Raw genomic sequence first — 19407 nt, 5'->3', positions numbered from 1 at the left:
TGACTGTCTCTTCTAATAAGTGCTACTTCTAGGAAATGAATCTTGAAGAACAAACCCTTGACCTTTTGGTTCCAGATATCTAACGAAACTTTTCATTATTAGACCAACGTCTCGTTCCTATTAATCATTTTTTAGTTCATTAGGATTGATTAATTGTTATATATATTCTATTATTAAAGTGGAGATTATATAATTATAGATAGGTTTTTGATACCCAAAAGAAGAAAAAAAATTTACTGAGTTGTGCTACCTGGTTTGCTTGAGGGAAAAGTGAGGATGTTATATTTGTTTAGCAAGTTTCTTTCTGCAGATGATGACGCATGATCGATGTTCATGTTGATTAAGAAATTGTAATTATGTTACTTATTATAATGTCACATTTGTGAGCAATTAATCAAGTTTATGTTAATTCACCCATTGAGGGGAAATGCAACTTTATTGTCGTTCCATGATAAATAATTTTAACTCCCTCCTTTTCACGTACATTTCTACTAAACAGTGCAATAAAATGATGGATATAGTATGAGTACTCTATTTGTTTTGGTGGCATTGATGTATACAAGTGGAGAAATGATGGATACTACTATAATGTATTTAAGTATCCTCCTAATTATTTTATTTATTTGTATACAAGTCTGGAAAAGTCTCACCTTATGTAAAAACAAATTAGTTGAATAACATATAATTAGATGAACTCAAACTTAATATCTTAAAGTTTTAAGCTTTAAGATATATAAGTCAAATCTACTTATATGTTTTTCACTTATGATCCGTGGCGGATCTTGGTCAAAATTTTAAGAGGGACAATAATATTTAATTATAATTTATAATTAAAATTAATTGAATAACGAAAATATAAAGAAACATAGGATGAGATCAGAGATAAAATTTTCAACTATTTCTTTTTCAATATAATTCATTAGGTTGTTAGCAAGAAATTAATCTTCTATGTTACTATGTAATTTTGTTTAGTTGATTTTATTGCCGAAAATGATATTTATATAGTAGTTGAACCACAATAGATAAAATAAGATGAATTACTTGATAACGCAAGATATGACTAACAACATATGGTAGAAAATTATATATATATATATATATGTATATTATTAATACATACAATAATTTCTTTCGGTAAGTGTAAAATTATTATGAACTTAAATGAAGTCATATTATTTAAGCAACATTAACATTTAAACGTGTAAGAGAATTTGATCTATTATGTTAATTTTTAAAAGAACCACACAAGTTGCATTATATTTATTTATCATACTATAAATTACAGAAATATGTGAGTTCCAATTAGTATATTCTTAAAGACATCATTGTTGTGTAGGCAAAGGGAGTACATCTGCTCCAAAAAGTATGTAATACTTTATGAGTCACATTTTATAATTTAGAAATTTAAAAATTACGTATTTTTTCTGACCAAACACAACAAGTGACATATAGAGTGACACACTTTATAAAATAATAGATGTATTCATGAAGAAAAAAGGAAAAACAAAACATTTAATAAAATTTAAAAAAAAATCTAGAGGGCAGCTGCCCCCACTTGTGCCTTCCAAGGTGATTGAAGATCTTCCTATGGTATGTTAGTATTTTTCTTTTCGTTTAAAAGTTACTCCATTAAAATATGTTGATCATTGTACAATTGTATTCTTTGGTTTACATGGCACTTATAAATTACTTTGGTTATTTGTGCTACTTGTTTGAGACAATAAATTTATACAATTATACATAGCCAACATCTAAAAGTGTTTAAGCTAACAGAGTTAACTTTTTTTAAGGTCTCTAACAGAATTAACCTATTGTTGACAACATTTGAACTTTTCTGTTTTCTTCTTCTAAAAGATAGTCAATAATTTTATCATTTAACCAACCACTTTTTACTGAAAAGTGACCCAAACAACAGAAAGTAAGATATATAGATGACAAACAAATATTAAAATATAAATAATCTTTCAAACTAAGCAATCATAATAAAGAATTGGAAAAAATAACAAGTAGCCTATCGGGATGCATATATTATTCCACACTTGAACTAAATTTGTTATCTTCCATTTTATGTCACTTCACTTCACGTGTCTATAAGTGTACAGATTGAACTAAAATAAATAAATTTCACTAAATTATAATTTCTTAACCAAATCTCATGAAATAAAAAAAGCATAGACATGTGATATTCTGCCATCAACACTAGTCATATTAGCTATAGTGGATACAAAGTAAGATAGAAAAGTGGCATTTAACTTTTTTTAATATTACATGCATGAGGTTTTCATTGTAGATATAGTAGAAGATATTGAACTATATAGTGATGATTGCTAAGCTCAACCATTAACTGATGTCCCAAGATCTGATACATCTAATTGGATCGATCAAATTCAAAATTAAAGAGTAACATGTTTGACTTCACTTTTTGTCATCAAAGATATTTGACCCCAATTAATTAAGAATATATATATATATATATGATTTAGGAATGGTTTGTAAGTCTTGGACATAGAGAAATGTTTTGTTAAATATATACTTAGGATTTAGGAACATGGGATTTAGCAATAAGTGATTAAATTGAGCTAATACTCGGAAGCATAAGTGTTTTTGATGCAACAGTACTAGCGGAGATCTCTATGGCGAAATTACAGGATCTTGCTAAGTTTTAAGAAACTGGGATAAGATTTGTTGCTGAATTGGATGATATTGCGGTTTCGTTGAGATTAAAAGAATGAGAAACCCCTGCTTCGTTGTAGTTAAGTTAAGGTTAAATACATGCTAAAAGGAAAGTGAAAACTGACCCACTGTATTATATTTTTTGGTATAATCAAAATATCTCATCTTATAGATAAAAAATCAATTTTAAGATGATAAAAAATTAATATCTTTTAAAATGTGTAATTACACTTTCAATAAGTATCGCTTTCAGAAGTTGAATCTTTCACCTTTTTAATCTACTTAGGAATCTAACAGAATTGTAAACCATCGTCTTGTTGGTGTCCAATATATTATATAAGACCAAGTACCAAAATTCAATTTTTGGGAGTACCTATGGCAAAAAGTGATAGCCAAAGTATTAATTAAGGGAGAGTATGACAAAATATGTAACGTGTTTTTGTTTTGTTGTGGGATTAAAAAAAGGGGAGAGATCGACTTATTCCAAGAGCAAGTAAAAAATTTACTATAAGAGTAAGTCTTTTAAACTTACTTTTCATCTTATTTATCAATTATATGAACATCTAATAATTTAGAATTAATAATTCAAATCATTGGATTTTCCTAAAATTAATAGTCACGATGAAGAGTTCAAAAACTTACTCTTTTTAAGTGGATCCTTCCTCTTAAAAAAATAACCAACTTTGAGGTAAATAACTATTTTTTACTCTCTTTGTGTATAAGTGCATATAAATCGTTGAGATTTTTGGTTGGTTTTATGTGAACAAAGCCAAAGCCATTGAACTTTAAGGATTCACAACTGTAAATATAGGCAATCTAGCTAGCCTGTCTTACATGCCTTCATGGACAGTTTAGTTCAGTACGTGGGTCCTGTTTTCTTGGTTGCATGGACCATATTCCATATATTACTAGGGGCCTTCGCCCACAGTTTTATTGTGGGTAGGATGAGAATGCATGAATTTGGAGTAAGACTAGGAGAGCAAAGTACTCTAAAAAATCCATAAAAAAAATAAGATGTAATGTCATTTGTGTCTTTTTTATTTATGATGAAATTGTATTTTTACCTTTAAAAATAAAAGAAAAAGAGAAGTTTTCTCTTCTACTAAGAGAGATGATCTTGTTTTATCTCTCATAATCTTATTATTACACCATCATTGACTCCGTCCGTTTCTATTTCTTATTACACTCTCAGTAATTCAAATTCAACCAGGTTAGTTAGAAAGTTGACTCCATTTTGCATAAAAAATTCATAATATTAATTAATATTGTTTAATAATTATATTCTAAATTAAGCAAGCAATAAGGAAGATTTCAATAAAACAAAATTTTAAAATAAATTAAAAATCTCATACCAGCAAGATGTTAGTTTGGTAGTATAAGACTCTGTTAGATATTTAGAATGACCAAAATGTCTAGAGTTTGATTCCTGAGAACGACAGTTATTGGGAGACCACACACTTCGAAATAGACTAATTCCTTACCCAAAAGATTGATATTTTTTTAATTAAGCAACTAAGGTTTGGTTACACCTCAGAAATAATAAACATAATTACAACAATTATAAACATAATGATAAATAAGTGGAAACATCATATTTTAATGCATCATTTTGGAATTTTTAAGAGTGATTAACTCAATCGAGTAGAACCAATTCAACGACCGAGGGTCGAGCGGCTTACACCTGTCAAGTGTTTGGTTCCTAGTTAGACCAACTAGTTTGAGTCCCAGTTTAATAACCCTAATCTCTATTTTCTCATGTAAGGACAGCAACAAGGTGAGTTTAATGGGCGATAATACTCTAACTCTTTTTATTTTCTTCTCCAACTTTATTTTTCTTTCTGGTCTCCATTTTAAATGGGGATCAGTTATCTCATATTTTGTGTCCCAGTTCAATGAAAAATTATCATATATTTAAAAAAAATATAAAATAACATTTTTATATTATTTGATGAGATATAATTAATTTGAGACATGAAATTTGTTGGAATAGAAAATCCTGATTCTTCCATTTTGAGCTTTGGTGAGAAATTCCTTCTCATGTACATCGTAGCGTGTGCACATGGACTCGCATCTTTTTAATATGTAAAATAAAAATAGTTAAAATATATAAAAAAAAAAATAGAGAGCAACAATATCATAATGACACACACGTACGTTATAAGTTTAAAGGATTTATTCCAGAAGCACTTAACCTGAAGTACAGAATTCCGGTTGAAATGTTATATCAAGTCTCATATTACTTAGGATTGGAATAGGTGTGAGAAAGTAAAACTATATATTAACTCAAATTTTTATTTCAACCTGTAAAGCAGTAATTACAAGCACCAATTAGAAATATTATATGTACCTAAGGCCCATAGAGTGTTATGTTATAGTTTGTAATATTTATTCTCTAATAATATAAATTAGTAGTTATTCAACACTTCCAAAAACATAAATATAAATTGTCAGAACCTCATTAACAAATTTCTCATCTTCTTTTCTACTATTTATTTCATTGTATATGACCAATGTTCCACAAGGATTGATTCTACTGTGTCAACAAAATTAAATATTGAGTATATTCTAGCGCTAAGTCTCAAATTGGATATGAATAAATGAATTATAAAATTTATAGGTATAAATGTTCATAAAAATATTGTCTTAAGGTATTAATTTAATATGTTGTGTGTGACTTATTAGTTTTCATTTTTCTAAGACTCCCCAATCACTCTTCCAACAATTTATACATTGCGTATCTTTTCTACACAGAATGTTAATTACCAAAATAGTTAAAAATTGTGGGCTTGATTGAAGAATATTGATAAGATCGATTTGGTAAGAGATTTGTGCTTACTACTGGTTGTGGATGAGGTGGCAAGCTATTCGATTAGATCTAAGTGGCGGCATCAACTTTAGTTGAGTCATATTCATCATTATTGAACATTATTGATTAGTAGACATATAATTGATTAGTATTGGTTAATTTAAAATGAACATACATAGGAGGGATTTGTTTACATGACCTGTTTAACTCATTTTTCATGCTTACATTCATTTTTAATACTTGACCTTTTTTCATTCAACGATGTAAACTATTATAATCATAATAACCACTAAAAAATATGAGTGTGAATGATTAAGTTACACTAATATAAATTTATATATGTTCATGTATATGTGTATCATGAGTCATGACTCATGAGTCTGAGTAACGTTATGTTTGTATGTTACTGAAGGAAAAGATGAAATGTATAGAAGAACATGTTGAAATAATACAAGTAGTTGTTATGCTTTTATGATAAAGATATGTTGTCTCAAATGATATCATAAAATGTCCAAAAATATATTTTATACCATCTCATGTCAACTAAAAAAGATAAATATTCAATTTTTTTCTATTTTCCCTTCATTTTTTCTTTAAGAAAAAATTGTATTAATTGAACAGAAGGAGTGTTCATCCAGTACAAGAGAAATCAGTAATGTGTATTTTTACAAACTAGTTTAATACAAGTTTTTAGATCAATGCACCAGTCAGTAAAACAAAGGAGTTGTAGCTGCATGAGAAAAAACCAAATCCAAGATCTAGTATAGATCTAGTCCATAAATTATATTTTTTTCTTTTCATTATCATTGATTTATAACATAGTTTAAAAACGTATCCTTCTCCATGTGCTTATTGGTAGAAACCAACATTATATGAGAAAATAGTGACTATGGCTTTCTTACTTTTCGTTGCACTTTCTTCAATAGCGGTTTGAGACTTTTTCCCTGATCTGGTCCTCTTCCTGAAAAACGATAAATTGATGAGTACATCTACTAGCAAAAGTTCATGTGCTCAATTACGCCTACATCAATTTGGTAGGATAGCACAAAGAACATTGTATGCTCTACTTCCCATGGAGAAATTAATGGTCTTAATCAACTTTTCATCCTAAATAATGTATTAATAATTTAGAATTAAATAAGTTTATTCCAAATATGATTTGATTGAAACCATCCATCATGAATGGATAGTTTTGTTTGTCAATGTTGTAACATGGTTTGTTAAAAATGATTAGTGAAAACTTTTGGGTGATAAATCTAAAAATCTTCTAACTTCCATATAAATATTATTTTGTGCCATTTAAAATTATTGTAAACTATGGTAACAACATCCACCTTATATAGCATTTATATATAGTCAAATTGTCAATTGGAATGGCCTTGATTTGTATAGTAAATAATATGTTAGATCTTCAAATTTGTATTCCCTGTTTTTTCCGAAAAGTTAATCTATACAACATCCAATTGAGTCATCTAAGACTAAGATATTTCATGAGATACTTTTCAAATGTCAGTGCCTCTCAAATGCTAATTTAATGGTTTCATTAACTATTGCATTCATGACAGTAGTTAAAGAACCCAAAAATTCAGTCTTCATTAGAAAACTCTAAAAAGTTAGCATCTTAATCCATTAAGTATATTATTTTCTAAAAAATACTTATTTTTTGTTCCATTACTATTGTCCTTACCATTGTCTTCGACAATACACAATAGTTGACAAATTCGTTTCTGTACGTATTGTATGATTAAGCTGAAATTGAATTGTTATTGTTCATTACATTTCAGCTTAATTGTATTTGCATCTTTCAAGTTTAATGGCTTTATTGACTCGGATTCATATGATACTATTGCAATGAAAATTAAAGGAGATGCATAGTACTCAACCTTACTAATTTTTTTCCTACTACTTGAAGGTATTTTTTCACTCATGGTCAAAGAACCAATCCATTTCGGATTATGTAACTATTTCTTTCAATAAGTATCCATCCAGGAATCAAGTCATCGACCCTTTTGGTCATATGAAGATCTAGTGGGACCATAGAAACCAGATTCGCTAGTTTGGCTAGAGAACCACGAATCGGTTCGTGAATACTGATTCACGGTGTTTTTGCGACCCAAAACACTCCGATTCGCGTATTGATACCCAGTTCCAAGCAAATCACCATTAAAGATGTAATTTTCCTCATCTCTGAGCTTCAAACCGTGACGAACCAAATACGAATGAGATGCCATAACAAAAAAATAGACAAATGGGAGAATAAAAAAGAGGAGTCGCCATAGAGAAAGACAAGTGAAGAAGAAAAAGAAGGAAGAAGAAGATAGAGGCAAGAAGAAGAAGGAGACTCAATAGATTAGGGTTTGAATGAAATTAAGTATGGATAGTGTTGAGTAATAGGGTATTAGACTTACTTAGATGACTCAAATACTTTAATGAACTCAATTTAAATAAAAGTATTTCTTTAAAAAATATTGAATTACTTTTTCTAAAAAATTAAATTGAGTCATTCATTAAGCAAAAATTCAAAATTCACTTAAATGAAAATAACCAAATTATTAAATCATATTAGATTATAAATGATCCAAATTAAATATAGAAATAAATCACATAAAATTAAAGTAAAATATTTTAAATATATTATTAATTAATAATCAACAATAATAATATAAGTATAAAGTGCATATTGAATATATTAACTAAATATATCTCTAATGCACTGATACTTTGACAAGGTAAATGTACCGCGTACTACGTATTCATATCTGTATTGAAGAGAATAGTGTATTATTTTACTATCAGTGCGGTACCTTACTATTTTTCACATTGCTCTTATAGCTTTCAATCTAGTTTTCTTTCATGCCTTAGCACTGCAATGATAAAAGGTCTAGATTGTGAATAGCAATATTATGTTTTTTCTTATTATTATACAAATCTCTGGAGTATTATCTGTTTAATAGAGATGATCACAGAATTTGGAAATTTTAAAGCTTTTAAGGGCATTATAGGATCCACATTTTCTGTTTAACATGTAATTTCTGTGTTACCTAACTACTTTAATTTGGTGATTTGTAATTTTGTATCATTGTTTTCATGAATTTGCTACTCATTAATGTCTATACTGTCAGTGAACCAGGTCTGGGCATTGGTCTTTGCTATTTGAAATTGAGTAGGAAACATATGATAGAATAACTCATTGCTAGGTTATATATTTTGTTGATTTTCTATGACTGAAAGTCTAGTAATTGGGTATCATTGTGGCCCATATATCAAACACTGAAATGTTGATACTTGCAGATTTTGCTGTCTTCTTTTCTGTCTGTCAATGCTAAGGGTGGTGTCACAGGTGCTAGAACTAGACCTGGTGATTTCAGTGTTGAACTTGATTGGATCTCAAGGCCTTGAGACGGAATAAACTTTAGGTTACACATAAAAATCAACATTTTATGTTCCGTAAGTATCTGTTTGTGAGTTGATTTTAGAAGGATAATAGAAAGAAGAAAAAAGTTTGGGAGCCATGAAATATACTTACATAGTTCTCAATTATTTCCTTTCTCTTTCTTCCCCTCGACAACTCACGAACAAACCCGACAGGAAAAATACATTCAGTAGTTATTCTTGTGTCCATGCTACAGTGGCTCCAATTATCGTTTTCTTATTCACATGTGAGCATCTGCAGATAGAAGAAGTCATTATTTTCATCATATTAATAGCAGAAGAATAAAAAAAGATTGATTGTAACCTTGAATTTAATTGGTTAAGACAGTCAATGAGGTTGTCATTTATCAACCAAGTGGTGTGAGCTTGATAAGAAAGGTGCATTGCCACTACTAACCATGTAATAGGGTCAAATGTCATTATAAATTAACTTGTTATTTACCCATGATTGCCTAAATTAAAGGTACCTGATTTTCAGCAATTGTAATCATCTCATGCTATAGTATAATTGCTAACTACTCTTTGCCAAAAATGGTTGTTGCCTTCAAAATCCATTTGTAACCTTTCTTTTCCTCTTTTAAACTTTAGAGAGGACTTTTGAATTTGATGACTTATACAGGCAATATATATTGTTGTCTTTCATTCATAAAATCAATTGATAAGTGTCAACCAAATCAATATGAATGGACTCTAATCGTGGCATAAATACATATGAAATTTTTTTTCCTCTCTTTTTCAATTACATGCTACTACCTAATTGAAGTATAATTAGGTAGTGGATGTCCTCAAAGAAGGGAAAAAATCTATATTTAAATTGTTTATGCATCCTTCGATAATATGGATGTTGTTCAGACAAAATATACTGAAAACTACAAGCAACTTGTGTGTTACTTGGTTGTTTACTTTTATTTACATTTTTATTGCTAAAGAACGTTCTCTGGGATAATAGTCCTTTTTTGTAGAGCAACGCATCAAAATTATAGCAATGGTGCAACCGTTGTACACATTCTTTAAGACGCATGTTAAGGAATATAGTCTAAACATAAAAGAAAAATATTGGAAAATATGATACTAAAATTTTCAAAGTCTTGAATACATACACCACTTATGATACAAACTTTCTACTTTGAATTTTTTAACAAATGTCCTTAGAGCATTCTTTACACTCTCTTAAACACTTAACATATATATGGTTATGGCTTTGTTGGTCAATTTTAGTCATCTAAATTCAGGAAAAACAAGTTGGGTGTTGTCACGACGAATCTCAAAATTTGGGGATTAACATTCCAAATTCAACTTTTGTCCCTTAATTAATTGCAGAGAAAAGACCAATAAGGCAGTGTTATTAATACAATATTATTCATCAAATCAATTAGGATACTGGTATAATAGTATAGTAATTCAACCAGTAGTTCACTAATTAAACTGCATACCGATGAAATTAGATATACATATATAATATATTAACATTAATGTTGAAAAATTAATAAAAATCAAAATTTCTTTTTATTTTCATTAAAAATTAATTTTAAATAAAAACCGGCCGATATGATCGATATGGTTCAATTGAAAATCGTTTAGTATGATCGATATGGTTCAATATGATTGCATAACTGGTATAATTATTGTACTATACCAGTATTGGGAAAGGTTTACCATTGAACCAGTCGGCACGAACCAATTTTTATAACACTATAATAAGGCGTTGGTCTAGTAATGAAAGGCCCCCCTAGATCCTTAAGGCTGAGGATTCAATTCCTATGAGCAATCTTTGTTGGGAGGGATAACCCCAAACCCCAACAAAAAAACGGAGAGAAAAGATATCCATAATGGATGCTGCATGAAATTGTTTTTTTTTGTTACCTTGCATTCATTGCATTTGCATGCTGAGTACGTGTACCGATGGGGTGCTCTTCTCCATAGGCCCAAATCCACAACTTTCAGTTATAAAGCCTTACCTCTTTACCCATATTTTTTCTTACACAATTTTCATTCAAACCTCTATTCTCATTTTTACTCACTCTCATTTTTCACTTCACTCAAATCCAAATACATTCAAACCTTACCCCAATTTATATGAAATTACGTTAGTTTTACAAACAAAAAAGTTGTCCTACAACAATTCATTACCTTACTCAAGTATTGAAGGTCATATATGTGTTTTTCAAGGAAAATAACACATATTTAACCTTAGTTAAGTATTTTTACATGAAACTTGGTAGATGCATGTGATTGGACCACATCTTTTTGTCATACAATATTGTGTTATTCTATATGTATGAGATATGATCTGGTCAAAAAATATTTAATAATTAAAATTTTAACTTAAATATTTTTTTTAACCAACCATAACTTATGAAACTAATAATACATGAAATGACAGAAAATATGGGACATGAGATGCGTTCTCCTAAAGGGAAACGACTCTGTGCAAATGGGCAAGGTCACGTATCCGACATATGGAGATAAAAATGAAAATTACAAAATTAAACATAATAAGGGACAACATAAACAAGATTTGACGATATTAAGTTTAAATGGAGTGGGACAAGGAATGCTATGTATAGGGAATGAATGAGAGAGAGATGAGTTAAAATGAAGAAGAAATGAGTCTTAGAGAAGAGAGATATTAAATATGTATAGCTATGAGTAGGGTGGCAATGAACCGAACAAACTCAGTATTCGTCCGAAACTCGATTTGTTATTTAGCTTGATAAACTTGGTTCATGATCCAAATGAGTTGAACTTGAGCTGTAAATTGAGCTCATTAAATAAACGAGCCGAACTTGAGTTAAATATAGTTTGATTGTTAGTTTCATGAGCTAGCTACTTTTATATATATAATACACATATATATTTAATTATTTATTTATATATATACATATATATTTATATAAACTAATTTTTATGTTTATTATAACTCATACATTATTTTTTATATTTATTGTTATCATATATATAAAAAAGATTATATTTATATATATAAAACAAGTATTTTTCAAATTTTAATTAATTATTTGAGTTGTCCAAATGAACCATTCAAACTGAACCAAACAGTTCGCGAACTTAAAAAATAACTCGTATCGAACTCGATACGAGTTTCGAACTGAGCCAATCCTTATCGAGCTGAACCCTGGTTTGAATCAATTCGACTTGTTTCCGACCCTAATTATGAGTAGGGTGAGCTCGAAAATCTATTTGCCAAAAGTAATTTTGCAAGTACATCTATTTCCAAGAGTGAGCGGAATCAATTCATGAACCATTTTAAAACGGATAGTAATCACTTTTCTTTGTTTCTCTCTCATTTTTTTCCTCTCACGATTCAATGAGAAAGTGATACTTTATTAAAAAAAAAAATTTTAAAATTATAAAATAACATATCTATATTATTTGGAGAAAATTCATTGATTAAAAACATAGAAACACACTCATTTTAGGACAGTTGATCCTAGTTCTCTTAAAGAACCCTCACTCATCATAATATGGTAGGGACGATCCGTGCTTTCAACTTTAAGTTTTCTTTATAGGTGTGCATGGAAATTGTTTTTTTGGGCCATGGCTAGAGATTAATTTCTTCAAGACGTTAAGAGATTGTAACTGTTCCGCACAATTCGCTATAATAATAAAAAAATGACCTAAAAGTCAGATGTATGGTAACAAGTAACATGGACAAGGATCTGTTATCCAAACCCTATCTCAGAGTCTGTCCCAAACCAATCCTATTATGTCACGTCAATTAAGGGACGTGGTTGGGGACAGCAAATCCCCATCCCAAATACCATAAGCTAGCTAGAGGCTTATAATGATAGTGTGAGTATAACTGATTAAATTGAAAGTTTGATAGAATTGTATTAACAAGTCTTTTGAATGTCTTTTTTAAATAATATACTTTGTATATGACAACTTTAAAAATCTAAATATAACCATCTAACATTACAAATATACATTTCTAACTTGGTCAAACATTGTTTAAATAATTGCTCAAATTCCGTATTTGATAAAATAAACTAAACTAACCCACTGATAATCTACTTGTACGGTTCCTGTTGCCCATGTTAAAAGACTTTACATTCACAAAATATCAGCACTAAAATCAAATCTTAGCCCCACATCTCCAACCCTCTTCCCCATTCCACACTCAACAAACAACTACTTACTCACTGTTTTATAACATAGTAATAATTAATTAATAAGAAAATAAAATATAAAATGGTGTATGAGTTTTTTTTTTTTTTTTTACGGTGTACCAGTTTTCCTTAGAGAAAAAAAATTATATAGATTGAAAGAGTTTTTTACACTATTATTAATTATACTATTATTAATTATAGTTATTAGCAAAGTCATACTACCAAAATCAATACATATTATGCTGTATATGAGTAGAGATCACATCTCTTAAATAGTGTCTTATTCTTTAGGTTAGACCAATCAGAATTATAGTTTTTATTATTTTTTATTTTTAAATTTTTTCTTTTATAGCCTAGAGAATAAAATATATATAGATGATATATATATATACTGTGCATGTTTCTGGAATGTTCATGAGGTCTGAGAAGGACAGAGTTTTTTCCCCTTGTTCTTCACCTTTCACACAAAGGAATCAAAAGCAGAGAATACTAGATTGCATGCCCCAATTCACAAATAAAATATGTTGTCCAAACACATTGTTATCCAAGTTGTATAATATCCTATAATAAATACATAGCAATATATGTTGTGATGGTGTCTATGTGATTATCATGCCTTTTATTTGTGTGGTATAATTGTACCAAGATTGAGTATTTTGGCTGGGTTTGTTTGATTCAACTCGTCGACAAGAAAACTTAGTTTGACATTTGATTGATTCTGTTGGAACATTTTCCTCTGGTTTAGGTAGTTGGTGGTGTTTTTCACAGTTGCTGGTTGTGAAAGTTTGGATTTTTGTTGATGTTGGGAACAATGGCTAGCGAAGGAGATAAAGACAATGATTTCTATGGAGTCTTGGGATTGAATAAGGAGTGTACTGAATCAGAGCTCAGAATTGCTTATAAGAAACTTGCACTGGTTAGAATTCCATGCTTCTTTCTTTAATTTTCATCTTTTATTCTCGTTTTCACAACTCTGTTTTGAAAGTTAAAACCAAAAAAAGTTTCACTGGGTCTTCTCAAAATCACTTTTTTTCATAGTTGAAAATAGAAATAATCCAATTAGGATTCACATGGGTCTATAAAGAGTTGCCATTTTCTCTATTTTGGGAATTGCATAAAGTGAATTTGAGTCGGTTCATAGTGGAAAAGTTTGTAGAGTAAGAAAAATATTTTTGTTCTATGGGAAATAGAAATGGCACCCAGATCGTTGTTCAGCTTCTGGGAATTCAAAGTTTGTTGAAGAAGCTAAGAAGAAATTCCAAGCAATTCAACAAGCCTATTCTGGTAATTTCCACTATTATTTGTTTCTTTTTCAATATTTTGATAATTGAATATTGACCCATGATTCATGAAGCCTTTTTCTCCCCCAAGTTGAGCAAAAGTTGGAATTTTATTTGATTATTTTATTTCTATGATATGTATCTATTTGGTATAAAATGATGGTTTTCTCTGTTGACAGTTTTATCTGACGCAAACAAAAGGTTAATGTACGACGTAGGAGTCTATGACAGTGATGATGACGAAAATGTAAGTCCAGTTAGCAACGTATATCTCCCCAGTTTGCTTTTGCTAAGAACAAAAAAAAATTATTCTTATTTAAGAATAAAAAGCATAAAATAAGAAGGACATAATGGAGAGTAGAATAAGAATGTTGTTATTTAGTTAAGAACAATCTTAAGAACAAATCATTGCAGTTCAAATATGGCCAAATGCAGTTGTCCTACAGTATGATGCAATCATATTATTGTAATTTGCTGTCATACATTCGGTAATGTGAATAAATGTTTCTTAGAGTATCAGTACTTCGTTTAACCCTTCTACTCATGATAACCAAGTTTGGTTTATGGATAGATTAGTCTTTTTCAGTTTTGTTTTTATTTAATTTTTTCTTTCTGGTTTATTTCTTTTTTACTTGCCTGAAAAAGAGGCATCTGCCTGGGATTAATAAGAATCCAGTTTGTCCTATAAAAAATGCTTGATCCTGTGGAATTGGGACAAAGGCACAAGCTTTCTTATAAATTAAGTAAGTTGGTGTGTTACACATCACATGGACATGCTGCTTATAAATTTCAATGAGAGGGGAATAATTCATTGAATCTACTTTAGAGGAATGTTCATGAACCATTAATTAGGACGAGCTTATAGTAAATTTTAATTTCTTGTGCAGGGCATGGGGGACTTCTTGAACGAAATGGTAGCAATGATGAGCCAAACAAAGCCAAATGTGAGACCCTTTTAATTCATTGCAACCTTTTATTTTTTCCATGTGATTGGTGGAATGTTGAGTGATAAAGGGGCGCAGAAAGAGAAAAACTTGTATGGAGATGCATGTAATATGTCACATTTGAAGACAAATACATTTTATGGTTTTTGATGCTATCATTTAAAAATAAATTTAATTAAAATTAAAATATTAATGTGTTGTCAAGATCTTATTGATTATTTCGATAGGTTTCATCTCCACACAAGTTTTTTTCGTCTCCTTTTGTCAAAAACTATGTTGTTGGACGAAAATTACTTGTCCCAAATGGCTTTTCTTACTTAAGTGTTCTAAATCAATCAAAATGTTAATTTTACGTTGTTGCATTTACTTTTTTTTTGGGCCTAAATGGGTTGAAATCTTATCGGTATTAGAACTTTCAATATTGGAATATGAAATAAAATTTGGTGATTATCAATATTATTTTATTAAAAAATAATTAAAAAATTTATCGTTAAAAAATCATTTGTCACATGTAAATATATGTACTCAGTATTAGACTCTCCAGTACTCAAATCTCTAGTCAAATTTGTTAGTTTAGATGCTAAAAGGTTGGAAGGCTACCAACTATTAAGCAAAAACATTAGCAACTTGTTAATTAAAATACTCAAAAAATATATCAATAAGATGTTGGTATAGTAGTGTAAAGTCCATTAGATTCACAGAAAGACCAAAAGTTCAAGAGTTGGATTTTTGAAATATATCAACAGGTCTAGTGAGAATATACTCTTGCGATTACCAAAAAAATATTCAAAAAAACATGTTATTTTGTTAATTTATCTGTCTGTAACTTGTTAATAACATCAGTAATTTAAATAAGAACACTAATAGTTTTCTAGTTTTCTATAATGACCAATAGATAAACATTTTCCCAATAAAAACATGTAACAATTATACCTGTTAATTGTTGAATGAAGTGCATAAAAGATTATATACTATGTATTGCCAAGAATTCATATTTTAATGTTCATGTCTAAGATAGAGTGAATAAGATTTTGTATAACAATTTATTCAACAGGAAAATGGAGGGGAGAGCTTTGAGGAGTTGCAACAATTGTTCCAAGATATGTTTCAAGATGATATTGGATCAAATGGAAACACCTCACATACTGCTAGTGGTTGCTCTGCTTCATCTACATACATGACTTTCAGCGAAACTTCTAATTCAAATAAACGAAATTCCTCCGAGATGAATTTTGGAAAGGTAGATGATTCTTTTAACTTCAATGGCAGCTACCAAAACTTCTGTTTCGGGGTTAGTATATATTTTTTCCTCATGTTTTTCATTTGATACAGCATCCATGACATACATAATGGTTATAAGAAATGTTACGTGTTCAAGGTTTTGTTCTGTGCAAGTTATGTTTTGTATGATTTTAGCATTGTGCCCCTAGATATTATGATTATTTTAGAATCTGATAACCTGATTATTTGTGAATCTGATCCAAACGCGATCTTAATTTTGATTAAAAACAAAGTGGTTTGTTCGTGTTGAATCAAATCTATCTTAAGAGTCTGTTAATCAGTGGTATCTTTTCTGTTACGTTGTTCATGTCCTCAAGGTCAGTCTAGTAAATTATCATTACCAATGAATGAGGATACAAAACAATGGAGTGTGTCTAAGGTATGTGGAAGTACTGGTAAGTGATTTCCTTATAATTTCATTATGCAAGTTCTCTAACTAGTAATGAAGTCTTGGTGAGATTACATAGCATATTTCATGCATTATAGCTGGACTTAAATGCAAATGCTGCTACTACTTATAGCTTCATGTTGATTCAGTATTTTCCTTTTTCTTGATGTGAAGACAGGTGAAACACCTTCAAGATATCAACAAGGGAAAGGAAGGAATCATAGAAGGAGAAGGTAACAATAAACATAGACTTAGTAGAAAGCAAAAAATCTCACATGACCATGATGTTTCATCTAATGACTACCCTGGCATTTCTGCTAAGTAATGAACTCGATGGTGTGCTAGTTGTGGGAAATCCTTAATCTTTGACATGTTGCAAATCAGAAGGCAAAATTTTGATTTCATTAGAAGATAGTAGTATTATGGCTCCGCTCAATCCATGTAACTGATCCCACCTCGTGGGATAAAAGTTTGGTTATTGTTGTTGTATTAAAATATAATATCAATTATACAACTAAATTTAGGGGGGGTAAGGGTTAGGGAGGAGCATAGTTTATTTCAGTACTTAGTAGTAAGGTCACCAAATTAGTTCTAAGTTATTGATAGTGGAAGCTTCAATCTTTTGTACCCATGGCTGCCATTGTACACTCTTGCTAGGACTTTGAACAATCCATCTTTTAGCCTCTTCATTACTATTGCTTTATCATATAATTAGTCATTTCAACTTCAGCAACCATTCACTACAGTGATATGTGGTACAGTTCTTCATGTTCACTTCAATTTGAAAGGGATATTGTTTTCTTGGTTTGCCTAAAAACATATGGATGAGGATCCTCTCTAACACTGGAGAATCCAATACTAAATATGGATTGTAACATATGACGAAAAAAAGTTTAAACGGTCATGATTTTATGTTTTTTAATAAAGTCATATTTCAGTATATTTCAGTATGGGAGAATCCAGTATAAGAGAGGAGCTTGACTCAGCCAAAATAACAGAATCCATGACTAATTATTATTATATTGGTCAATTCACCTTCTCATCTCATAAGTTGCAAGATATGTGATTTGTTTTCTGACAAATCTCACTTTCCTTGAGATATTTATGGAAGGTGGTGGTTATTACTTTTATAAATGGGAGTGTCCTACAGCACCTGGGATATGGGGCCCTAATAGTATTGTATGATCCACAGGCTCTTGCAGGTGGCAAGGTCAGCCTGCTTATTTTCTAGGGAAACTTGAGTACAGTAAATAAAGAAATGTACATAATTCTCCCATTTATCTTATGTACTATATATCACATATCAAGTTCATTGTGAAGAAAGTATCGTAATAGTATCCGTGTACCTGGTATTGGGTAACTACGCTATAAATTAGTCAATTCAAGATAAAGAAAGATTCTTCTTATACATGTTTCTGGTTTTTACCTACTTATCGCATACCGCATATTGAGTTTACTGCAAAGAATATTTCATAATATTATTTTAAAAATTGGTGACTGCGTATCCAAGAATTTATATGTACTAGGTAACTATTTCATGAACTATAGAGCCAGATTACTGGATACCAGTTTGGGTTCACTTTTAGTTTTGAAAGCCTTTTGAGACCAAGCAATTAGCCGAATACCTCCAATGCTGGTTTTGTGATTCCTCGGTCCCAGGACACAATAATTGGTTGGCTTATTGTCACACAAACTTGTGGAAGTTGTGAGTGTAACTTGTGTTGTGTGCTTAGTGGTGTTATTTCTAAGCTACAACTTGCGGTAGAATGGATCCAGCACATTCCAATGGGTGAGTATCTTACTTAGTTATGAGAGATAAAGATCTTTTGTCCCAAACTATATCTTAAACTAATAATAATGAAGAAAAAACAGAAAAATAATAATGAGAGTATTTAATTTTTCTAATTGACATGTCACAATTTCATTGGTTTGTGACATGTATTGGAATAACAAATGGTTGTTTAGTTGGTAGAAGACTCTATATCGCTTTAAAACTCTTACATTCGCAGAGAAGAGGTCATCTCCTCTCTAGTATTGGAGTAGGAGTAAAAAGTTGATTTTTTATTATTTATTTTTATTGAAAAGTAACTTACTCATGGTTGTTAAAGAATAATTTTTGCCACGTGTCGCAATCTCTATTCAGTATCGGAAAGGATCTTAATATCATTAATATTTATTGATTTTATTACTCCATCAATGAAACAACCTTGTTTATATGGCAAAATAGTGAGTATAGAAGATTTCTGACCATGACAAAAAAATAAAACAATATGTAATATAAAATTTAAGTAGATGGTTATCTCTAGGAAAATCTCTTCTTTCTTGAAGATGAAGAAAATATAACAAGAATACAAGAAATACTTGAGTTATGCAAATAAGAAGAAAAGTAGAAAAATGCCTCAATCTTTTATTAAGATTCTTGTATTGTTTACTTTACAATCAACTAGAAACTACTATTTATAGAAACCTTAAGACC

The 19407-nt window shown here is 29.9% G+C and overlaps 1 protein-coding gene across 3 annotated transcripts; it reads left to right on the top strand.

Annotated features, from left to right (window-relative positions):
- Nucleotides 1–13431: 13431 nt before the first annotated feature.
- Nucleotides 13432–17748, top strand: LOC109338829 (dnaJ homolog subfamily B member 6-like). Of its 3 annotated transcripts, XM_019576162.1 has the most exons (7): nt 13432–13679; nt 13828–13954; nt 14229–14322; nt 14498–14565; nt 15206–15262; nt 16317–16553; nt 17110–17748. In XM_019576162.1, exons 2-7 carry the CDS (start codon nt 13838–13840, stop codon nt 17254–17256), a joined length of 720 nt encoding a protein of 239 aa, XP_019431707.1. In that variant the 5' UTR covers nt 13432–13679; nt 13828–13837; the 3' UTR covers nt 17257–17748. The 3 variants fall into 3 exon arrangements, with proteins under 3 accessions (XP_019431707.1, XP_019431708.1, XP_019431709.1); XM_019576163.1 differs by having other exon boundaries at nt 13434–13954; nt 17106–17748; XM_019576164.1 differs by having other exon boundaries at nt 13435–13954; nt 16317–16502; nt 17106–17748.
- Nucleotides 17749–19407: the final 1659 nt, after the last annotated feature.

The sequence above is a fragment of the Lupinus angustifolius genome, unplaced genomic scaffold (assembly GCF_001865875.1).
Source record: "Lupinus angustifolius cultivar Tanjil unplaced genomic scaffold, LupAngTanjil_v1.0 Scaffold_45_30, whole genome shotgun sequence".
NCBI lineage: Eukaryota > Viridiplantae > Streptophyta > Magnoliopsida > Fabales > Fabaceae > Lupinus > Lupinus angustifolius.
Note: the sequence above shows the minus strand (reverse complement) of the source record. Positions and strands in the feature narration are given on the sequence as shown.

Excerpts from the sequence above, each read along its gene's own strand:
- LOC109338829 (XM_019576162.1), top strand. The coding sequence starts at position 13,838 with ATGTTGGGAACAATGGCTAGCGAAGGAGATAAAGACAATGATTTCTAT. Across the intron at positions 13,955-14,228 it reads CTTATAAGAAACTTGCACTG|AAATGGCACCCAGATCGTTG; the intron begins GTTAGAATTCCA and ends TATGGGAAATAG. Across the intron at positions 14,566-15,205 it reads ACAGTGATGATGACGAAAAT|GGCATGGGGGACTTCTTGAA; the intron begins GTAAGTCCAGTT and ends TTTCTTGTGCAG.